This window comes from Ambystoma mexicanum, chromosome 2q, assembly GCF_040938575.1.
Source record: "Ambystoma mexicanum isolate Mex_15411 chromosome 2q, UKY_AmexF1_1, whole genome shotgun sequence".
Taxonomy (NCBI): Eukaryota; Metazoa; Chordata; class Amphibia; order Caudata; family Ambystomatidae; genus Ambystoma; species Ambystoma mexicanum.
Window position 1 is genome coordinate 543,488,550 of NC_090924.1, and position 25,237 is coordinate 543,513,786.

Sequence of the window (25,237 nt, forward strand, 5' to 3'; positions counted from 1 at the left end):
CTGCATTGCACCAGTTGACACCGCCAAGTTCCCCCTGAGGAAACTATAGTGTGCCCATGTCTTGGGTTTTCAGACCTGGGTCAGAGGTGTTGTAATAATAACAGAGTTACTCACCATAGTGACTACCTTACTCCTAGACCATAGTCCCCTTTTTTCCATACTTTTGGGACATTCTGTCCTTCGGGACAGGACCAGATCACTTTGAAGCATCAAAACTACCTTTTCTCCGGGTTTTATTTTTATGCGGGCTGCAGTACGTGGCCGTAACCCCAGATTCCTGAGCTCTGCCCCGCGCAATGCCCTACAGTCCTTTTCTATTGCCAAGGTCAAAGGACAGTTAGCAAAATAGAGGAAACTTTTTAGAGGGGACGGTAGGTGGGCATATGGAGGAAAGGGGACTATGGACTAGGATTATGGTAGTCATTACGGTGAGTCATTTTGTTATACTCCTACGTCCTGTCCCCTTTCCTCCATACTTTTGGGAGATTCCCAAGCACCGACCAAAGAAACGAGAGGATGGAAATCTCCCTTACTGGAACAGGTTTTTATGCATGGCCAGACTGGGCATCAGCCCGGGAGCTCAGGGCAAGACAGTAGTGTCTACAAAAAGCTGAGGGGGAAGCCCACATAGCAGCCTTGGTTATTGACTCCCAAGGGACATATTTCTGGAAGGCAACCGCAGCCGCTTTGCCACAGACCAAATTTGCATGAACGTGCTTTGGGGGTTCAAGGCCTTCACTTGTATAAGCCTCTGAGGTACATGAAGCGATCCATCACGTGATGGACGCTTTTGAAGGCGGTTTCCCTTTTGGGTCCTCGAAAGTAACAAATAGTTGTGCAGAGCTTCTGAAATTGCTTGTTCTGTCAAGATAAAACGTTCGAGCTCTTCTGACATCCATATAGAACCCTTTCCGCATCTGAGACCAAGTTCAACCAGGAGGGATATTGACTGATTTATGTGGAACTCCGAGACCATTTTTGGAAGGAAAGAAGGATTATCCTTGTGAAAAGTCAAGAACGGGTGTTCAACAGAGAGCTTGAAGCTTGCTTATTCTTCTCACAGATGTAACTGTATTTAAGAAGGCCGCTTTCCCGGAGAGAACCATAAGTTCCGTAGTTTGTCAGAGAAAAAGATCAATTATCTGTAGAAAGATAAGCTACAATGGCTGACAGATATGTTCTGCATGATAAGACGTGTATGCCAGAGGCTGCAAGGTCTGATTTAAAAAGACAAGACCCAGTCAATAGAAGCAGGTCGAGGATCAAGCTGTTTAGCAAGACACCAGTGACAAAAACAAAGCCATTTACTTTTGTACTGCAATCTTGTGCTTACGTGTCGCCTGGGTTATGCGCATATTATCGTCCATCAGGTTAAACTGCGCTATGGTCCTGAACTCAGGCACCAGGTCCCAAGTTTAAGGATTGTGGGGAGTGGTACCACACCTGGCGATTGCTCTGGTGCGAACGACTGGGGATCTGCGGTGACTTGATTGGGTCGCATATCAATAGGTGCTGAAGCTCCGAGAACCAGAACGTGGCTGGTCACAAAAGAGCTATGAACAGGAGAGTGCAGATGGAGGCACTCCTGAGCTTCCAGAGCAAAGAATGAATAAACGGCAAAGGAGGAAAGGCATAAGCCTTGATGCTGTCCCACGGAATCTCAAGCGCATCTCCCAAGAAAGATGCTCCGAGACCGTCCCTGGAAGCATAGAGTGGTAGATTCCAGTTGGTTGCAGTTGCAAAGAGGTCCACCGTCAGAGAACCCCATTGCTGGAAAAGCTTGTCAAGAACATCGCTGTTCATTTCCCACTCGTAATTCGCCAGAGACTAGTGGCTCATGGAATCTGCTGCAACATTGATCTGGCACGGAATGTACACAGCCTGTAGCCAGACGTTGTGTTGGACTGCCCAATAGCAAATCTGGATAGCTAGATCCACCAGAGAAGGTGGCCTGGTGCCCCCCTGTTTATTGACGTAGAACATAACTACCAAATTGTCAGTGTGAATTCGCACTACCCTGTTGATGATAGAAAGATGGAAAGCTTTAAATGCCAGGAAAACCGCCAAAGGTTCTAGGTAGTTCATATGAGACATCCTGTCTTGCAACGTCCACAGATCGTAGACCTCGAGATGACCCAATGTAGCTCCCCACCCTAGACGGGAGGAGTCTGTCGTAACCGTGACCTGCGGTAAAGGCTCCTGGAAGAAGGTGGAGGCTGTCCACCATGTAAGATCCAACGTCATGGAAAAGGGGATCAGTATTATTTTGGAGTCTGGATCCAAAGCTTGGGACTAGCAGCTCCACAGCGCTAGCTGTGTGCGCCTCATTTACAGTCATGCAAGTCGCAGAGCTAGAACACATGACTCCATTGGGCCAAGGAGTCTCTCGAAACACAAGGCTGACCAGTGGGAGAAGTTCAACACGTGGTTGATAAATCCGCAATTCTGTCCTTCATTAGGAAAAACGCTGGCATTGACAGTATCCCAACAGAAACCTAGAAATATCAGGTCTTGAGCAACCGTCAGATGATTTCCGCCAGTTCGCTGACAGCCCATGTTTGAACAGGAGCTGGAGGAGAGACTGAAGATTGCAGCCCAGGAGTAAGGACTCTGCAGAAGTCAATCGTCTACATATGTATAGACATGAACTCCCTGCACTCTGAGGAACGCTGCAATGACCGCCATCATCTTTGTAAAGACACGCTGTGCCGAGCCGAGACCAAACGTCAACACTCGATATTGGAAATGTTGCACTCCCACGGAAAACCGAAGGTATTTCCGATGCACACTGAGTCAATTGCCCTTCCCGAAGAGAGGACCTTATCCGGCAGTTTGTCTTGGGAAAGGAAAAAGGTTCAAGTTGGAGAGGATGTGGATAGTGTGCAGGCCAGCCTTGTTGGGTTTGGGCACTGTAAACAAACGAGTAATAGCCCTCCCCTTGGTCTCCCCAAGGGAACATGCTCAACCGCTTTGAGATTCAGATGTTTTTGTACCTCGGCTCAGAGTTTGCTGAAGATGAGGGTGAGAAGGTGGTGTATGAAGGAGGGGAAGGCGGAAGCACGTTTTGGCGACGGACAAAACCCATCTGTCTTCTATGGTGGTCTTCCATGACTCCATATGGGACGATATGCGTCCTCCCCCCGGAATCTCATGTGACCATTGGAAAACATCATTCAGATGATTTATCAGGGTCGAGACCGCCTGTTGCAGAGGAAGAGGCTGATGAACGAGAGAAAAAACAGCCAATTTTGTCTTTGCTGCTTGTGTCGAGGCCCACCAGAGGAACCTTCTGCTTGGCATGCTCAAAGCTTCTGTGAATACATACATTCTGAAAAGGACCTTGTCTGGGTCCCGACCTCTGCGTGTAGGCTGCTTTAGCTGGAGGTTGATTTGCTAGGACCGACAGAGCTGTCAAACTGCTTGCCTTTGTATTGTTGAGTTCATCGTCGGAGGAATGGAAAAGCACTTTCCCTTCACAGGGGAGGTTGTGTACCTTGTCCTGAACCTCCTTTGAGAACTTTGTCACGTGAAGCCATGCCTGGCGGGAAATTTCTATTCCAACAATAAGGCCCTAAGGGGACACGTTTACGTGATGGGCAGCGGAATCCAGCAGGTCCTGAGCCAGAAATCTGGCATCTGACAGGCCTTCTTTAAAATCTTCTAGCCTGTCCTGTGGGATACAATCTTGAAATTCCAAAAGGTCTCGCCACAGATAGAGGTTTGCCACTGCAAGAATAACTTCAGCGCAGAAAACCCTTTTTCTCCGATAACATGTAGAATTCTGTCCTCCTTAGAAAGGCCCTGAGAGGCAGCCGTGGAGTATGTTGAAGAAGGCTTAGGCTGGAGTATAGCTGCTGCCACTACCGTTGATGAAGGGAGCAGACAAGAAGAAAAGGGTATGTCCTCTGATGAGTGGAGCTTGTAGCTAGTGTTGATTTTTTTATTTATATGCTGCCCAGAAATTAGGTTTTTCCCGGACCTTACAGGCTTTAGATAGCACATTGTTTTTAAGAAAAAGACCTGTGCGTTCCTGTGCAGTAAGAGTTAATGTTCCCGAGAGAACTCCTTCTTGTGGAGTCGGAGGCTCGGGTATTGGAATTTCCAGCAACACCATCACATCCAAGACCCGGTCATGAAAAGCTCTGACTGAGTGGGGCAGGTCTTCCTGCTCCGCGAGCTCCTTGTCTGTTTTGTCGGGAACAGGAAACCGATCCACGACACGTGATACCTCAGACACCTTGGGCATATGCATTTTCAAAACTGGTGAAAGCAAAGGAAATGGTGGCAGTGTAGGAGGGGGCTCCACTGAAAGCAGAGGAGGCACTACTGAAACCTGCTGAGGAGGAGGAACAGGTTGTGGCTCGAGAGGCTTAGGATATATTTCTTTGAATAGATCCTTAAAGTAAGCCTTCATCGGGTCTGAGTGCATGAGGGATTGGAATCTGCCAAAGAACGCGTCCTCAGAGGATTGTCTTGGTAGAAGAGTGGGTAGAGGCCGCTCTGGAGGGGCATAACCGCATGATTGCATTGAGGCTAGTTGCCAAGATGGCCCTCCTCCAGCTGGATCCACAAAAGGAGCGGTCATAGGAGGAAGCAAGACTGTGTGGCAACAGAAACCTTGTAAACCAGTCAGTTGACAGGCAAAAAGGGCTTCTATTAGCCATGTTTCGTGGAACAGGCCGCATGGGTTGGTCCGCCATTTTGTCACACCTGAAGTGATCTGCGTAACAGGTTTTTGCTAGGCCATTGTCACCACAGGGATTGTAGGGGCTTTGGAATCAGTTGTAACCCTCCGACAGGGAACTAGAATACCTGGAACGCGTTTCAGCCCCTTTAGTCTCTGCAGAAGTATTACCGCTCTGTGAGGGAGCTTCGTCAGGGCCATTGCTTTAAGACTCAGGGCCCTTGCCCTCCTTCTTTGCCCCCTCGGCATAACCGTTATGACCACAAGATTGCTTGTGGGAAAGCTTAGGGTCACACCCGGTAGCCAGAGTTTCTAAATGGGGCCCCTTTATCCTGCTGGTTTTGATAATAGCCCTTATTTGTGGATCCTCGGGTGGGACCCCGGTATTTTTAGTCCCTTTACAGAAAAACTTGAGCCTAGGCTCGGTATGTTTGGTCACAGACTGGGAAACCTTGGCAATAACCCTGGTTGAAGTAGCCCCAGAAACATTGGGCTTAGCCTTAGCCCCCTGATGGGGCATTCAGAGGAAAATCCAGCCGTTTTAGCCCCTTCACAGGGAGCCTTGGAGAAAACTCCGGAATCAAGGTTAGATCCCTTTCGGGACCCCTCAGGGAGAACCCTGGTACAAGAGCCACTTGGATAACTCCCAGAAACAGAAGACCCCGGGATGGAGTCCCCTGGCCGGGGTGCCCTAAAAAGGAAGGAACTAACCGGACGTTTCCTTTATTCGCCAATGAATTGCTGTAAATGTGGAGGAGGAAGCCATTGGAACACTTCCTCCTACCTGACGAGCCAACGCTGGAGTCCCCGGACGGAGAGAAGTTGCAGTAGAGACAAGAGTCCGACCAATGTTCCGGGCCCAAGCACTCCAGACAAATGCGGATCTGCCCTTGCGAAACGACATTCACACAAAGAACAAGACACAAATCCCTGGTGCTCCGGCATAAAGTGCGGAGAAGATGACCGTGGAACCAGGGAAGGAACATGAAGGAGAAGTGAGGAAAAAAAACAAAAATTTCCTACGATGTAAGTGGGGCATAAATCATTTTTCATACCATTAAAATTCCTCCTCACCTATCACTAGTGCACAATTTTGAAGCATGATAGCAGATAATCATGGAGTGGAGAAAACTGTACTAAACACTCCTTCAGGTTACCAAATGAAGACAAATGAGGGTATGCAATTTACTAAGACTAACACACATTTTGGATCATGTCCTGAATGATCAGCACCCAGGTTCCTAGAGGTGCTTCAGGAACACCCCCCACTGCTGGTAATGTGATAGGATCCGGACAGCAACAATGTTTCTCAAAGGTGTATATGATTTCTTCTCAGTGGTAGAAGAACACATTGCTGTTGTGCGAGTAGTGTAAAAATTCTCAACTTGAGTTTGGGTTACGAGACTTATTGTTCAGACGAATCAAAAGGCATGTTCAAGGGGATTTTCATGAGTGAGGGACCAGGTTTGATTCTTTTTCATATATATACTGTGAGAAACCTGAGAGAGTCTACATATCTACTCCCTTTGGGTCCTCTTCTCAGATGGCCAGGGAAAGGCCATCGCTTTTGGATCCCGACACCTGGGTGGAGGGTCTTGGGGATTGGAAATGCGATGCCATCGGTTAAAACACTGTAGCCCTCTTTACCATTTCAGGAGAAACCCTTAATACCAGATGCAGTTACGGAATATTGCTAGCCCTGTCCCACTGACCAAGAAAATGACAGGATAGATTACCAATCCAGAAGCACAAAAAAGAGGGTAAAGAAGAGAAGGTTTAAGGGTAGAACAGGCGAGACACAGTATCCCCCTTTCCCTTCTGAGAACCACCATAGCCCTCCCACAGCCTGTATGGGCTACTGTGAACTAGCTCCCCCTCACTTTTCCTCATTCAACCTACTACAGTACTGGGAAGAGGAAGATGTGGCCAGGAGTAGTGAACACCAGTAGGTATTTTCACCACTCTAGTACTGAGATGAAAGAATACCAGTGGGGAAGTCAGGCATGTCCAACAAATAGGCTGCATAAAGGTCATGCAATTAAACCTACTAACCCACACCTGTGGACCTTTAACACTCCTAGGGAGTATAAGAGGTGGGGCAGCACACCATGGAGGGGAGCAGGGGACGGAACAGGCTGGAGAGAAGCATGTCGGAGAAACGAGAATTGGGAGCTGCGAGAGTCCTGAGAAGGAGAGAGACACCCAGGCAGAGTGTGGGCCACGAGAGGGTCTAACCGTCCGGCTGAGCTCCTGTTGTCGATAACTATAGCAGGAGCTTTCCTCAGCCCGAAGCCCACAGCCACGACGGCAAGCGGGAGAGCGAGGAAGCTCTCGGTGGCAGCCACGAGTAAGGCGAAGATCGTGGATCCAGGAGGATCGAACAGAGAACCTGCGATTCAGTAGAGAGCGGTCACGCACAACCGGTTGGGTGCAATCCTGGGAACAGTCAGTTCGGACCACCCTGCTAATACTGAAACATATCTGAGAATGCTGACCGAACTGAAACAAGTCAAATATGAATGTCGAGTGATCTGAAACTAATTGGACATAGTCCTGAACAATATATTGAATACTGAATGAACTCAAAGCCCCGAAGTTCAACATTTGAAAATACAATGAAAACATGAGAATGAGATATTAAGAAATATTGAATACAAATCTGAATGAAATATTTTGTGGGCAAAGCTACAATCTGAAAAGTAGGGAAAGTCCCCATTTGGAAACAGCATACGAAATAAGAGGGCAAGATCATGAAAGAAAGGTGGGTGGGAGGAATAAAAGCACCACGTTGTGTTGAACATTGAAAGACTGAAATCAAGTACAATTTGGCAGGTTGAAGTCATGGGGAAGGGGACCCTTGTTGTGGAATTGTGTTGCCTTGTGCTTGGGGAAGGGAACCCCCAAGAACCTGTGAAATTTTTGTGAACTTGGGAAGGGTAATTCTGAAACTCTTGCAGAACTTTCTTGAACTTGGGGAAGGGAGCTGAAAAGGAAGCTAGAAGTTGGAAACGGCTCAGAACTCTCGTTTGATCACCATTTATTTTATTACCATTTCTTTTATTATTGATATCCCTACACATTGTTTAGCTTTAGTTGTGAGGGCAAGGATAGGTTTTGAACACAGACAGACTTAAGTTGAACTTTATGACTCAGATTTCCTTAGTTTCATTCAGGTAGGGAAAGACCACCTTAGCATAGGGCAAGTTAAGCCTTCAACCACCCTGACACTTTAGTTGATAATCCATTGTATTTGTGACTTTGAATCTGTTGTCTGTGTGTTGCTTCATGATGTCTTCACAGTACATGGAATACTTTGTGGCAGAGAATCTGCTTGATGCACACGTCTGTCTAGGCTGCCAGCTTAACAAGGGAAGAATGAATGAGGAGGTTGAGTGGGTGCTTTTTGTAGTGGATGAGAACTTAACAAGGAATGGCTGTAGTGAGAGGCAAGAAGATTATTGATTTTCAGGGAAGTGAGTGGTCTGATGGAGGCTAGCCAGGCAAACATAGTTTAAGTTTACATGCTAAATGTGTTTTGGGTGGTGTGAGATAAACAAAGTTTGAAGATTAATTTCTAACAAGTAACACGATTCTATCTTTAAGGGATCTAGAGTAAAACTCAGACACGGTGGCATCTTGAGTGTGGGTTACAGACTTATTTGGCATAAAAGGAAACGGGTTGGAGAAATCCTACCTGTCAATCAGTTCCAAGAGGAGTTTCCCTGCCTCAACTAAGGAACATCCGTGCCAGGGTGTTGAACCATAAAGCATCCTCCGTCCTGCGTCCAATACCCCTAAACTGACCCTTACACGCTAAACTTTATATCATGTTTACATGGGGTTTTCTGTAAAGCACTTGTAACTTTCCCAAAGTTACCAACAAAGTTCTAAGGTGCAGCAAAACAAAAGAATAGAGATACACTAGGAAAGACGTCTTCCCTTCCCCGAGATCTCCTCTAGTTGTCCAAATGTCACTTTGTTAAAGTCCTAGTTTTGTTCAAGTGGGAAATGCTCTTCCCTTGAATTTCCTTAAAGTACATAATTCTCTTGAATACACACAGTTGTCTTGAATGGTTTGTTCAAGAGGTAATGCCTTTCCCTTGGACATCCTTGAAGTGCATACAACTCTCTTGTTACTGTTTTCACAACTTCGAGGGGTATTGACCCTTGGACTCTCAGTCTTTTCCTTTTCCCTGGTGTACTCTATTGCAGGCATATTGAAAGGGGTATGGGTCCTCCCTTTTCCAATGTTTGACAATTTCAAATTGGGATTTCAATCCCTGGTTTCTCATATTCTTCTTCTTGCCCCTAGTTTACTCACCTGCCAGAGTATTACAATTTTCTTTCTTGGGTGCGAGTCCCAGATTTGCACATTGCCCGGTTCACTATTCTGCCAGGGCTTTGCCACATTGTGAGGTTCAATATCCTGCCAGGGCTTTTCTACCTTTCATTCACTCTTGTATCCAGAAAAGAATCCTTTTCATATGCTGGGTCACTGACCCTTTAACAATGTCCGTGTCAGATCTTGCTTTGGCTCTTCATAATGTGGCTCTCAATGTTTGTATCCGTTTCACTGTCCTTCCTTGGACTCGTAACAATGTTCATATTTCTATTAACTGTTTCACTTCCTTCTCTTGGGCTCTCATGCACTTGTCTATCGTATGCAGCACTCACACTGAAGCGCCCCGGTAACCTGTTCACCCTCCCCGGGCATATTGGTCTTCTGTGGCTGCTTCGGAGTTCCCGTTTCACCCACAGCTTTGCTTTTGGCCCGCTCGTCAACGGTGAGTTCTGCAAGCCACTTTGCTTCCTCCTTTCCTCCGTCGGCATACAGCAGATCCAGCTGCCATTGACAGAGACACCGCAAACTTCTCCCAGTTTCACTTCTCTGCACGCTGTTACGCTGTCTCTCTCCTATGCAGAGCATTCTGCAGTCCACTCCTTCCCAGCCTTCCGAACAGCGTCAGAACAAGCTAGCAGTAGCTGCCGCATCTCCTAATCTCGCTGCTTCTCTGCCCGTTTCTCCCTTCGGTCGCTGGTCCTTGTGGGCCGACTGGCATCTCTCCTGAAGTATGGTTCTCGTGGCGTTTGAAGGGCATTTGCTTGTCCTTTGTTCCCAACACCTACAGAGGGTTCCTCTCTCTGCAGGGCTTCCTTGAGCGTCTCCTCAAGCCTTTAACTTCCCAGTGGCCATCTGCTTCCTCCAGGTAGAAATGGGCTTTTTCTCCCTCTCAGGTGTGCTGTATTTAAATCTCCCGGCATGCGTCAGAGCCTTGCAACAACTAGAGCGCACCTCCTGCTCTCTGGCTCCATCAATCTTTTTTTCTCCACTCCTCCTTGTCTCAGAACTGTCAGTTAATTTCCTAAGTGAATATGAAAATCAGTCAACTGGGGATAGGCATGCACTTCACTTTTAGAAATAGCTTGATGTTTAGTTCCAACAGTATAGTATGTCCTGCAGAATTGAGAAGGTAAAGGAGTATTATGCCCCACTGGAAAAAGGGGATAACCAGTTCTAGCCAGCAAGTCTACTACATTCCCTTGATGTTTGTCTCCCCCGATGTGGTCCTCCGCAGACAGCCATCCCCAGGATCAGCATCAGGTAGCTTCTGCATTTCCCCCTGGATACATGAGGGTATGTTCTCCCCAAGGAAGCAGTGGCGACACAGCTGGATTTGTCACATAACCCAAAGAAGAAGGAGGGAGAAACTAACTCAGCACCCACATTCAGAACACAGATGAGCAAGAGCTTGCTATGAACAATTGACGACCCAGTTTGTACAATTAATTGGAGCTAATTGTGAGAGTTTTGTGCCACATTGTCCATATGCCTGTTCCGATAACAAAATGTCTTGGAGAAGAATGCGTGCATATATGTTGGAACCCTTGCATTGAAGGGGGACAGTGCCTCACAATATTCTAATGGTGGATCTTGATTTTAAACTGCCCAGTGATGCCATCATTCAAGACCTCCACTAGGGGCGTGATGGGAAGATTCAGAATTTTATCAAATACTGAAATCTTGATTCGCAATGAGTAACTTGTTCTAGAAGATTCAAGAGTATTTAAAAATTAAAAGGTATCTCATGCAAGAGAACAGTAGCACTATGTCACCTGGGATCACACGGTCCAGTGGAAATGTTTAATGGAACTTTTAAAGAATACATTTAAATCATGTATACCTGTCAATGATTGGGTAGAGGCCATTAAAACATTATTGGCAACCTATACATTACCCCCTCATTCAATTATGGCTGATGCAAATTTTAAAGCAATTAGGAGCCCAATCATCTTTGATCTGTACATTGAAACGCTTTCGCCAAGTCAGACATTACAATAAAATAGAACACAGATGACAGCCTGGGTTGCATATGTGTGTGCCTTCAGAACTCGGCATCGACATATCGCATTAGGCATTGGATGTTACCCTAGTATTTCAAGTTTATCAACAAAAACAACATATTCAATTGTGCAGAGGCAGACTTAAAGACTATGTGAACATTGGCTTGCAAACAATTATTTCGTAAAGTTTAGTCCCGTCCATAACACTGTCAAATCCACCTGCTTTACATCAACTCTGAATGACCTCTTAAGGAGCTTGCAACAAGGAAGATGGAAACTGCATTGTTCAAGTTTAGCTTCCTCAAGGAAAGCAAAACCTCCATTACCCCTCTGCTAAATTCACTTAACGGTCTCATTTGCTCCCTTAATGATAGAAACAATGACGTACTCCAAGCACTGGTCCCCCATCCACTGCCTTTGCCATACGCAGTTTGCATGGTTCTGCTGCCCTTTGCTCAAGCATTTAACATACACAATAGACATGTATTTTAAGGGTTGATAAAGATTCTTGCGGAGAGTTTGTGGGTGATGTCGGATGAAGGGAAACAACAGTAAAAAAAAAATAACATGGATATAAGGGAAGTGTGGGAAGAATGTAAACAAATGTTTGTTTGGTTGTATGAGGAAGGACGGCCGTTATAATATCTAATCGAATAAAGTTAACATGCGTCTCTAGATACAAGTGCTTCTACAAGAAATAATTGATGACACTAAGAAACAATTTGTATATTCATCGATAATTCCAAATGTTATTCAAACCAAATTTACCCCGTAAGGACCAAGGACAAGCTATCTTGTCCTTATCACTACGTTTGCAGTGCCAAGGATGAAAATGCTGTCCTTTTTGGCACTGCTGTTTGTGCGATCGCTGCTTTGCAAAACCGAAATCCAACCCACAGGCTATTTGAGGAGGAGGTTGCTCCTCACAGGGGGTTGGATTTCCTCCAGTTTCACATCAGCGTGCGCAATGTGCGCTGATGTGAAACTGAAAGTAGATTTCACTGCTGCAGCCATTTTCGGCTACAGCTGTTGATCTCCGGCATTATTGTGCCATTTAGATCGAGGGAGGTGTCGTTGGAAAGGGGAGATCCTCCCCTTTCCAACGACACCTTCCTTGAAGAATTTCTGGGCGTAGATCGCTCGATCCCCGCCCAGCAATGCCACTAGACCACCACGGATCTTTTTTTGAAGGTGGGGGGGCAGGGCTGAGGGGGCCACTTACTATGTAAGCAGCCCTCTCCCCCAGCTCCCAAAGCATGGGGCAGTATGTTTTGCCCACCCTGGGGGCAGATGAGCACACTAATGGGAAGGGGCAACAAAAAAAAAAATGTTTTTGTTGGGGGGCACTCTAAACCACCATGGAGGTTTGTAGTGGAAAGTGGGGTGGCCCTCTCCCCCCCACCACAAATGGATGGATGGTGAGGCATCTCATGTAGCCCCCCCACCCCCCAAGGCCAGTGCAATCTGCCCCCAGGAAGGGGTACATGAGATGCTCCCCATCCATTTAGGGTGGGGGGGGCGACCAGGGACCTTTGCAATGGAAAGGGGGTGCCCCCAAACCCTTGGGAGGAGATGGGCACACCAAAGTGCTGTGTTTTTGGTGTTGTTTTGGAGGGTTTTGGGGGTACACTAGACACCAGGGATTATTATAAATGAGACAGGGCTACCCCCCCCACCCAAAATGGATGGGGAGCATGCCAAGTAGCCCTCCATGGGGCAAGATTGGTAGGGTAGGCTGCCAATCAGCCCCTAGGAAGGAATACATTTGTTGTAACTTGGTATGGGAGATTGGGGGGCACAAAGCCACCAAGGATGAGTTATTTGAAGGGTGCCCCTCCCCCCCAACACACATGTATGGGCAATGTCATGTATTCATTCCTAGGGGCAGGTTGCTCCTAGGAAGGGGCAGTTTGTTTTTCATGGGTGGTGGCTTGTATGTAAGGGCTGGGGTGGCACTCTGCTACTCCTGCCCCAAATGGAGAAGGCATGCAATGTAGCCCTTCCTGAGGGCAGATTGGCAGTGTAATCTGCCAATCTGCCCATAGGAAGGGGTTCATTTGTTTTTACTGGGGTTGGGGGGGTCACTAGACCACCAGGGATGAGTGTGGCCAGGAATAGAGGGGTGCTGGCTGCTTTGCAAGAAAACCAAGTGCATTGTTGGGTGTGGATCGCTGGATCTGCGCCTAGCAATGGCACTATACATTGGTGTGTTGCTTACTTCCTGTGCACAGTATTTGGACAGGAGAAGTGAGCACCATAGTGTGCATTTGGCGTTTTGAAGGAATGAAAGTTGTGACTACCCCCCCCCCCGTTGCTCAGTAGTGCAACGTGAAGATGGGCGCATGGCAGTTTGGTTTGGTTTTTGCTGGGCTGACACTGATAATGTATGTGTTTTTCCCATTTACAGGTCTAGTACAGTTAAAGCTTTTCCTTTGTTATGTAAGTATTGAATTTTTTCAACATTGTATATTATGCAAGGGGGGCATATTGTGAGTAGGGTGGGTGGGACTGGGGCAGGATTGTTGGTGGTGTGAGCGGGAGTGGACACTCGGGGGAGTTATGGTGATGGGCTGGGACACAATTGCAGGGTCAGGCCACAAATGCTCCCCCGTTCCCCCTCCTGCCCCATATAAGCAGAACAGTGCTGTACCACTGGGAGGGCAATTTGGCACTAGGTCATCTGGACGATGATTTTTTTGTGGTGAGAGTTGCCATATGCCCGTTGGCCTTATTAACAATTCCCATCAGTTTGCACATTACCCTTTCTTGGTGGCAGATGACTGGTATGTCCCATGTATCTGGCCCAAGGAATGGAAAGGTTGGCAGATAGCAGCCTGAAAGTTTGGATGTGTTATTGGTGGGCCGAGTACAAATTTGAATTTGTTTTTTTGTTTCCTTTGCAGTTGGGGCTAGTCGAAAGCTTTCGCCGACTTATGTAAGTAGTGCGAAAAGTGCTTTTGTTATTATGCATTGTAATTGGGGGGTGGATTGTTAGTGTGGTGGGTGGTACTGTTGCTGGATTGTCAGTGGTATGGGTGGGGGAACGGGTGGTGCGGACGTAATGTGTTGAATGATGGGTGTGCCCTGAATAGAGGATGTTGGCTGCTTTGTATGAAATAGATGTTAGTAAACATAATAAATACTTTCTAAACATTTGTGCTAGTAATGCAGATGTTAATTTCTTCTGAGCATGCAATGCACACTTAGTATGGAACTCTTTGCTTTTATTAGAAATGTCACCATTTGCGCCGACCGTCCCCAGGTTCAGCAGTGGTCCCAGTGAGCCCCAGCAGGGTCCAAATCCTTTTCCAGGGGTCAAAACAGTACCGCAGGCCACCCAGAGGTCCAGGACAGTCAGGGTTGATGTTGCAGGCCTTGGGCGCCCGTCTCCCATGTGGGTCGACACCACGCCCCACCCCAGCAGTCCCAGGGAGGCACGGCAGGGTCCCCATTCCTTCCTGGAGTGGAAAGCTGTAACGCAACACAGCCAGAGCTGTACGATGGTCGGGGTGATGGACCCGCCCTTGGGCGCCTGTCTCCCATTCGGGTCGACGGCCCCACCCCAGCAGTCCCAGGGAGGCAAGGCAGTGTCCTCATCCCATAATGCAGCCTACCCAGAGGTTCAGGATGGTCGGGTGATGTCCACGGCCTTTGGTGCCCGTTTCCCATGTTGGTGGACCATTCTCACGTTCAGTGGTGGTCCCAGTGAGCCCTGGCAGGGTCCCCATCCTATCCCGGGGGGCAAAGGTGTAACGCAGGCCACCCAGAGGTCCACGACAGTCAAGGGTGATGTTCCATGCCTTGGGCGCCTGTCTCCCATGTGGGTCGACCGTCCCCAAGACCAGCGGCGGTCATAGGGAGCCGAAGCAGGGATCCTATCTGTAACGCAGGCCACCCAGAGGTCCAGGACAGTGGGGGCAGGGGGAAGGAAGTTGATGTCCCTGGCCTTGGGCGCCTGTCTCCCAAGTGGGGCGGCCGTCCCCATTCTTTCCTGGAGGGGAAAGCTGTAGTGCTGATCAGCCAGAGGTTTAGGATGGTCGGGGTGACATGCCTGGCCCTGGCCACCTGTCTCCCTTGCTGGTCGACTGCCCCCAAGTTCACCAGCGGTCCCAGGGAGCAGAGCAGAGCTGTAACACAGCCTAGCCAGTGCTTCAGGATGGTCGGGGGTTATAGTCCCGCCCTGGGCCGCTTGTTGGATAAAAGTCCCCAAGTGCAGCAGTGGTCCTTGAACTGCGAGGATTAAGTTCAAAACCCTATGCATTGTCAACAAGGCCTTCTGGGACCTGGGCCTGAATACCTTCAACTCTCTCTTCCTAAATATCTTCCTTCTTGAGCTCTTCTCTCATCCGTCTCCAACTCCCTCGGGTCAGTCGCTTCTCCAAGCAACACGTTGGTGGTAGATCTCTTTCTTGGGCAGGGCCTCCCTCTGGAACACCCTCCCTGAAACTTGAGGAGAACCATCTCTGGATCCAGAAGCACCTCAAAACCTTGCTCTTTGCTTCTGCTTTCCCTCCTCCTCCTCTGCCCTGCTGAACTCCTGGTTGAAACTGAACTGCACTGGGTGCCTGGCCACCCTTCTGATCTCCGGCCCAGGTCCCCTCCCCCGCCAGTTGCACACCTGCACTGCCTCCCTGGCAACCCCCGCACTTGGGGACTGTTTATTTATCCCTACAGTCCCCTACCAGCACTTGACACCTGATGTCTGCACTTACCCTTGAACTTGCCACCATCTAGCCGTACTTTTTACTTATTGCTTTAATTGTTCTATTTATCCCATGTTCTGCACTGCCCCTCTCCCTTTGCCCCGCACTTCTCCCCTTCCCCCTTCCCCTGCGCGATCTGATTGACACCTGGCCTAGTAAGATTGTTGTCCCGGTCTTCCCTCTGTTCCCCCTCCCTTGCGTCGTCACACCTTGAAACACTTGTGTATAGGTGCGTTATAAATGCCATATCATATCATACGAGACGAGAATATCTAGAATGGCAATTTGCCAAAGCTAGGGTGGGGAAGAAACACTTTTTAGTAAGGAGGTTGCCAAGAATCTAGCAGGGCGCTATAACCCTGAGACTGCTAAGAACCTTTAGTTAGGGAATCCTGGGGAGGACCAGCATTCGCATACTTCGGTCTTTAAAATATTTTCAGTTCACCATTGATGTACAATATTTTAGTGAGTCTTATTGTTATTTTGATTACCTTAGGACATATAGTTCTACCAACCCATCCTACCATTAATAAAGATGTTGAAATTTAGTTTTGTCTCAAGTATGATCTGTTGGCTGTTTCATCACTGTCAGCCACCAAAGAGACCAATTCCTGACAGGAGACTATGTGGAATCTGAAAAAAGTACAACTGTGACATTGGTACCATCAACAGAATCACAAATAAACCATCAGGAGCAGATATGAGTTGCACGAGAAAAGTGTGGGCTGGCAAGGTCTAGCACACTAGTTGAGAAGGGAAGATGACTTCGGAAACTCTTGATGGATTCTGAGACCAGGAACTTCTAGAAGAGCTGCAACTGTTGACCAACTTAGTGAATAAGTCTCGAGGGCAACTGTTGGGTCTCCACCATAACATAAGTGTACTACAACATCATCAAGAAAAGAGATGTTAGGGAGCAGGAGAGAGGAAGAACCTTTGGCTTGCTTTCCCAGAGAGAATCTTAGGTCCCAGCATGCAGTATGGCATTGGTGTTCTGTAGTGAATTGACACGACTCAACACCAAAGAACAAGTTACTTTCTTACCTGGTAACGTTCTTTCGAAGGGATGGTCGGACGACGTATTCCATATCTACGGCAGTAATCACCACAGCTGTGCTGCTTCGGAAAATCTTTCACGCCTGCGTCCTGCGTCGATGCGCCACCCTTGAGGACCTCCTCCGACGGCTGATGTCACTGGATGTTATAAGTAGGACGCACGACGCCCGTAGCCTCAGTTGTAGTTTTTTCCCCAGAACATGTGGCACCAGTCTTCTGCCAGTCTGACCACACAAAGCCTTGCGGAAACGTAGGCTGCAATCGCATAAGAAATTCTGTAGCGGGGAAGGCAGGGAGGGAGCGATATGGAATACGTTGTCGGACCATCCCATCGAAAGAACGTTCTTTTCTGTTATAGTTCGGTTCGTCTGAAGTTATCTTACGGGAGAAAAAAAAGCAACTGGATGCTCTTCCTTGGTTTCTGCACAAACCTGCGATAGTACAGCTCCTATAGCGACACTGGAAGCATCCGCTTCAACGATAAACTGACAATCAGGATCAGGATGGTGAAGTACAGGTGCAGTAATAAATGCTTCCTTTAACATCTCAAAAGAGGCTTGGGCGTTCTGGTTCCAACAGAATGATACTTGGAACTAGTTAACGCAGTCAAGGGGGCCACTGTTTTGGAGAAAGAACGAATAAATCTGCAATAAAAATTTGCAAAACCTAGGAATGACTTTAGTGACTTGACATTATGTGGAATGGGCCAATTCAATATGGCCTTCACTTTGGAACGGCTCATTCGAACCCCATGATTGGTAATGTTGTAACCCAGGAATTCAACTTCTTGTGTATGAAAGACACATTTCTCGGCTTTAACAAAAAGTTTGTTCTCTCTGAGGCTTTGTAAAAAAAACGGCTCGAATCACACCTCATCCGCAAAGAGAACCCACAAACAATCCTTCTCTCATCACACACCCGAATTCTGGAACTCCATCAAAGTATCGGCGCAGAATTAATTCCCCAACAATTCCTCAATTTCCCAAATTTCTCAAAACGTGGCATTTTAAACAACACCTGACCAAAGACTAATCCCAATGGACACACAGACTCACAGACTGCAACTGACAGTACTGCACTACCATTAAAAGATGCCAGCCTAAACACGGTCTACCCTTTACAGTACTCGCCTGCTCTCGAGCTATGGCTCCGCTTTAAACATTAAAATGAAATAAAAAGTAAAAATTTAGGATTTGGGATTAAGGTGATTTTTTAAAATATTTTGAAGGCATGTATTCTTAATTTGTTTTCGACACAAGAGAGGGCCACAATTGTTAAATGCAATGCATAAGTATCCATCCATGTCTTGTCTATATTCTTAAGTAATGCTTGAACGAAAACATGTAAAAATGAATGACCTACAAGTATAAGCACAAACAAAAGAATACAAATAAAAGACACACTTAATTACTTCACATCCATTGCCAATGAACATTAAATTATAGGATGTCAAATGCAGTAAACAGAAAAAACTAACATTTTTGTTAAGATTACAAGGAAAAATGAAAAGTGAAGAAAAAAAAAACATGTCATTATAAGTGGTTTCAAGGCGTACCTGGTGTATGGTTCCATCAATTTCAACAGGAACAATGAAGTCTGCATTGTTAATGGGCTAAAAAAAAAAAGGGAGATACAAATAAGATAATTTGACACATACAAGTTTGGAAAAAGCCATCAGCACATTTCAAAGTCAACTAATGTCTTTGCACGAAAATAAAAGTCAGCTATAGTTTCCAAAAGAAAAACTACTGATGCGTTCTACATTTTTATTTTAAAAAGGTCACATTTTCATGTACTATAACTACCATCATCATTGCTATTACAGGGCCTAGAAAAGAAAATGTTACCAGCCAGGTCATACAAGCTCTGCTCACAACAACATGTAGTCTCTTAATTGCAATACCTGGAGTTACCAAACCTTTTTAAGGAGCCCCTCCACCTTTGGATAGGTCTAATAACCTATCACTCGCTGCTTTTCTACTCCCATTATCCCTAGATTCTCACTAGATTCACACTCTGCATGCTGAAGAAAAATGGGGATCTGCAGGGCTGCTACCTGGAGGTAGACGCACACCATCAAGAAATTCTACTGCATCGACAGGGATTCCAGGGAGGAGTATGGAGTCGGCCAAGCAGTGCTGCGCAACCTGTTCGCTTGAAGGTGAGGAGGTAAGAGATGCTTATATTTAGCCTTGCTAACTCCCAGGGTTGTGCATGTGTGCACTATGTATTATTTATTCATGAGCATCATCATTACTATTACAGGCCCTAGAAAAGAAAATGTTATCTGCCAGGTCATAACAGCTCTGCCCACAACATGTAGTCTCTAATTGCAATGCTTGGAGTTACCAAACTTTAAGGAGCCCCTCCACCTTTGAAAACTGTAGGTATATTAAACTATCAGTCACTGCTTTTCTGCTCCCATTATCCCTAGCTTCACACTCTGTATGCTGAATAATCTCAGTTACGGCAAAGTAGCTGATTGTTCTTAAGCACTGATTTTTTCATAGATTCATATGACTTGAAAAGAATAAATCAGAGCAGTAATGAATACATGTGGGAAGGAGAGCAAATCCGCCTTCAATTTTGCTTAGGAATTGTTGAAGGACAGCCTCTCCCTCCAATGTCTGCGCATGTCCACGAACAATGCAATTGTGATTTGTGTACACACAAGGCATTCTCCATATTGACTTTGCAAATGTCCTGCAGGGACACCTACATGGGATACTAATGTCATATTATCTTGTATAGAATGGCAGAAATCTCTCCAAAGTGTGCCATCAGATGCCTGACAAAATGTATACATGCGAGGAGCCATCATGCAAGGCCACGCTTGAAAACAGCTTGGCCTTGAAGTATCAGAGATAAGCCAGAAACGGAAAGGAGGTACGAAGGTTCTTTGCGTTTTCAAGCTGTCTGGAGTATAAAAGGTCCATCTGTTACTGAAGCATGATTTGCAAATAAAAAGGTAGGTATTCAGGCCTTGAAGCCTACATGTTGACCAGGCGACCTTTGTCCATCTAAGGCTACAAAGGCTAGCGTATCTCTACTGGCACCTGCCATAACGTCCTTTGTAAATGCCTCGTTTCAGACCGCCTCTGAGGCAGAATCCATTATGCAGGCGTGGATTACGCCTCACTTAAAAAAAGTGTCACTTGATCCTAATAGTGCAACAAATTATCAGCCTATCGCCAGCGTCCCATTCATACTAAAGAGCTTGGACTGCATTGCGTATCTATCGATTCAAGAATATTTGGAAAATAATGATTTACTAGGCCACTGACAGTTAGGTTTTAAAGCAGATCAAGGAACTGAAACAGCTCCATTGGAGTTAAAGCAAATATGTCATGCATCATAAATAGTGGCACTGTAGCTCTACTGCTTTTATTGGACTTAGCAGCCTTCGACTTGATCGATTTTAATATTCTTTATTATAGAGTGCAATCCTCTGTGTGCTTTCCCAAATCTGCAGTGGATTGGATTTCATCTTTTTTTTTTTCAAAAACACTAGTAATTTTCACAAAACGTAAATAACATTAGTAAAAGTAACAATGTTCCACATTCAACAAAACGAGTAAAATATACAGTATCATAAACAGTTCAGATCATAAAAGACCAATCCTAGTGAAACACAATCAACCAATAACAGTAATTCAGAAAAGACAACACAAACGCAAAAACAACACGAAGGACACCACATATGGGATGAAAAGCAAGCGAAGAAAAAAAAAAAAGGGGAGGAGAAAGGAGCCCCACCAGATGCACTAACCCAATCTGCACATCAATCATAAAGATCCATAAAAGGGCCCCATAACTTCATATAATCCTCATCTCTATCCACATTACGAAATGAAACCTTATCATATTGTGCCAAAATATGCAATTCCGTCAGCCAATCATCAACCTTAGGTTTCTTCCTCGTCTTCCAAACCCTGAGTATTAGCTTAATCTCCACCATTATGGCCCTGTCAATCCAACAAGAATGCCTCCTAGCTCCACCACCTCTGTCTTTACGGGAAAGTAAAATAATATTTGGGGATTTTATCTTTTTTAACTAGAAAAAATGCAAAACATGTATGGCATCAATTGTTGGTCCGATGTGTGGTGTCCAAGGTTCCTGCCTATCCCCTACATTGCTTAACATCTTTACCAAGCCTGTATTTGAGCTTTTGAATGGCAGGAATATCCTGTATAAGAATTATGCTGATGGCACCCAAATACTCCAACAGCTCACAGATGACTATGACATTGATACAATCAGAATTAATGACATTTTCAATATAGTGCTACGTTGGATAGCTCATGATGTTCTAGCCCTTAACAGAAACAAAACTGAACTTATGCTGGTTGGGACTAGCCAAAGGTTAGCTAAACTGCCCACATTGTACAAGAATTGTAGGTGTCTTAAGACTCAATGCTGTCTAGGGTTGCACATGTGAATGCAATTATTTATTCTTCTGCATACCATCTCATGTGACTGAAACGGATTAGACCGTTATTCTCAGACGACAACTGTGCAACTCTGGCCAGGGCTAGAATTGGTGCCACATTGGGACTAGGGTGGTAGCTTGCTTGTTGGCATGACACAAATGAATCTGTCCAAATTCCAAGTGTTGCAGAATCATGTTGTAAGAATTGTTGCACGCATTAGGCGGGGAGAGCATGTCACAACAGCCTTAGAGCACTTCATTGGCTCCCAGTAAAAGAGCACTTTCAATTTAGGATCTTGATCATTGCTCATAATTGTCTATTTGGGAAAGGCTCAGAGTATCTCAAACAGAGGCTACTCTTCACGCAGAATGGCTGTGCTCTTGTGTCAAATCCGAGCAATTTTTAAACTGTGCCACAAATAAAGTTGGAAAAGGCTGGTAAGCACGTCTTTGATTGCATTCCCCCAGAAGTCACACCCCAACTATGGAATGGACTGCCTCTATTTTTATGACTGGAACCCTCATTTAAAAAAAATATTTTAATTCAGTTTTAAAGAGCATAAACATACAGTATGCCATAAACCCAACTCAACCAGCTCTGTAAGATATATCCCCTCGACAAAACAAACTGTACTCAATACCATCTTGGGATGAACCAGGAACAAGGGAATATATCAAATTAGGTTCAAAGGTTTCAATCTCTAGGGACACCATTGAGATCTGAACTCTCCCTTGAGAAAAGTGAGAGCCTCGATCCAGTCGCTAGCAAAGTGGTTGACCTCATTACTCACAGCCTATGAGGCCCCTTTGAGGGCAACAAACTCAGATTTTCCGTATCCAATCTTGGAGCGTTGGTGTCTCCCTCCATTTCCACATCTGCGAGATTAACAGCAACATTATTTGGACTTTAGAGATAGGATTGTGGAGCTAACATCCAGTTGAGCTAAACTACCTTGCTATTTGCAAAATAAAATGTGTTCCTTGTTTATCCTGTAAATTCTGTTGAGCTAGGAGGTTGCATGCACATTCTGAGTTAAGCCAGTCGGCCAAGCCCAAGGCCACACAAGTTGATCATTTAATGAGTAGCTAAAACACATGCAGTCTTTTTCTCCTCCCACATATTCAGTCTCCTGACTATCAGTAAAGATTTTCATTAAGACACATTGTTCAGTATATTCAAAGAATTGGAGATTTTAATGTCCAAAGACAGCCAGCACCTGTTTTGACCCAAGCAAGGTCTTCCTCAGGGCAATTTCAGAATTTCATGTTCTTCTTCTGAACAGATTGTTCAGAAGAATTAACACCACAAAATACTGAGAAATACTACATTTTCTGAGAACCATTCTTTTACTATTCGTATCAGGGCCGCCTCGTAGTATAATTAGAAATTTAGGAGCCCCATGCCACATCTGCATCTGAAAGATGCTGACAGGGTATGGCTGATTCAGGGTCTTCTCCCATTCCATATAAAAGTTGCCAGTAAGTTTTCGGCAGATCCGTAAATAATTGTTTAGCTACAAATGGCAAGGCATGAAATAAATAGGGAGGGTAACCATTTTTATGGCTGCCGTTCGTCCAATCCAAGAAATCAGAAGGGCATTCCACATAACAACATCTGCCTTTACTGATGCTAAAACCAGATGGAAATTCACAGTATACCACCCTTCTAGTTCAGGCACAATAGCAAACCCTAAGCATAGAATCCCCTTGGGGCTCCAAAGAAAGGGTAACCATTCCTGCACGGTTCGCTCCTCCCTTCCCCGGACCGTTATATTGAGTAATTTGGCTATTTCCCTGGATTAATTTTTATGTCCGACACCATCGAAATCCCAAAGTACCCCCAAAACGCTCTAGAGTGATTTTTCTTGCTTTGTCAAAACAAATTAGATGTCAAAGGTTGACACCTTGTGCTGGGTCCCCACAAATGTAATCCTGTGGATCTCCCCTGAATCCGGATTAACCTGAAGTAGCAGCTCCAAGTGATCGTGTAAAGAAGGGGCTCATCTTCTGTAATAACTCACCCAGACCCTCTGCAGCTTCAGAAATCTAGTCTCCATAAATGTACTTCATCTAGATAGCTTTCCTGTTGATGATCTTGGGGATCCAGGGACAAGTACAATACTGAATAAAAACGTGTGAAGCACCCCTGAATGTCTACAGTCTGAGACTTACATCTACCATGCACGTCTTACAGAGCTAAAATGACCTTGCCGTACCCCTCAACAGCTTGGCGAGTAGCCCATCTGCCTCATTAGACTTTGCATAGCATTGTTGCCTAACAAAAAGTAATGCCCTTTCAGATCTTTTGGTGTGGAGGAGGTTAAGTTGGCCTGTGGCTTGCCTATATTCCCCATCTGCTGTCCTAGAGGGGTGTATTAAAATCTTTTTCCTGCATTCCTCTACCTCCGCCTCCAGTTGAAGTTCCAGAGCCTTTATTTGTTGATCCCTGGAAGCTTTGAATGCTATGAGTTCACCCCTAATTGTAGCCTTGAAAGCATCCCATCTCGTGTTCTCATTCGTGTCTAGCATGGAATTTACTTCAAAGAAATTGAGGATCTTATATTTGAGATCTCTTCTTATTGTTGGGTCTCTAAATAATTCTCCTGGAGTTCTCCAAATGCCTAGGTAACACAATGACCAGTTTACCTAGGCAGGACCGCCTTCTACTAACACGTCTTTTAGTTCAGGATGGTCATTTGGATTGGAGGCAGTTCTGGCTGCGTTAGGCCTGAAGGGATGCTTAAGCTAGCCGGGATGTGCGCAACTAGCTGTGTTTTATTAGGATGATGTTGAGTTTGTGGGGTCATGTTAATTATGAGAACAGCTACAACGAATGTGTCATAGTACAGCTGTGCTCTAGTTGAATGATGGTGTATGGGGAGAGTAAGTGTTGTAGTTTGATATGGTGATTATCAGTAAAGCGCCTGTGATCAAGCACGAGAGCAGGACAGGGGGCGTACATTTAGGGACAATTTCTAAGTTCATCAATACCACAGTTAAACTATTAGGCAAATTTTCTAGATTCAACTTTAGCACAGTGATGCTATTAGGCACACTTTCTATATTCAACTTTACCACAGTGACTATACCACAGTTACGCTATTAGGCACATTTATTAAGATTCAACTTTAGCACAGTGAGGCTATTAGACAGACTTCTAGATTCAACTATACCACAATTCTGCTATTAGGCACACTTCCTAGATCAGAACTTTGACTTTGCCTGTTGACTTTGGCTTTCCTGGCTCCCTAAAGTCCTCCTTCTGAACCCATTAGCTTTGGCAGTGCTTGTTCCTTCACAGGTTTTAATGTTGAACACTTGAATGCTGGAATAAAAGACTGTCTGTATCTCTTTGGGAGAATCCAACTGTTCTTATAACCCATCAGTCTGTTCTGATAAAACCCTAACCTTTCCTTCGCTGAAAACTCAATATTGCAAAGGTGCTACTATATAAATGCTATACTGACCTCAAATGACGTCACCTCCGGGTGCTAGAACATGTGTAACAAGAATTACTCTCCTGCTTTATTGTTCACTTTTTTAAATGAATCCTAACTTGGGATTAATGTTGAAGCCAATTACTGCTTTTTCAATAATGTTTTAAATATCTTGGTGTATAAATGATTTATGATATAACTAAGTGTGTAAGTGTTTAATTGGATACTTTTATTTACTGGTTTCATTATACAGCTCGCATAACCCCTCTTGAGAGAAGACCAAGGACTACTAGAGGGTTCAATTACCCCAAGATCCAACATTTTGTTGACCTCCCTCTTAATGTAAGACCTTACTTTGTCTGGCATCCTGTATCCCCTACCTTTGGTAGGTACACGGTTTCCTGTTTCAATGTCATATTTGCACCAAGGTGTCAAACCAGGAGACTGTGAGAACAAGGGGGAAAATTGCCTCAGCAAACTTTTTACCTCTGCTTGTTGATCAGCAGTCAGGTGAAGGGCCACTTGGACCCCTCCAACAGAGCTATCTGAAGAACTACCCTGGAACAGGTCAGGGAGAGCTTCGGA

At 45.5% G+C, this 25,237-nt stretch overlaps 1 protein-coding gene across 3 annotated transcripts in view; it reads right to left on the bottom strand.

Moving 5' to 3' along the window:
• The window catches only part of CTDSPL (CTD small phosphatase like), a 404,110-nt gene that overhangs the window by 313,501 nt on the left and 65,372 nt on the right, over positions 1-25,237 (bottom strand). For all 3 annotated transcript variants that reach the window (XM_069647693.1, XM_069647692.1, XM_069647694.1), the window contains one exon: positions 18,341-18,397. In XM_069647693.1, coding sequence (XP_069503794.1) covers positions 18,341-18,397 — 57 coding nt within the window. The remainder of the gene's footprint in view (positions 1-18,340; positions 18,398-25,237) is intronic.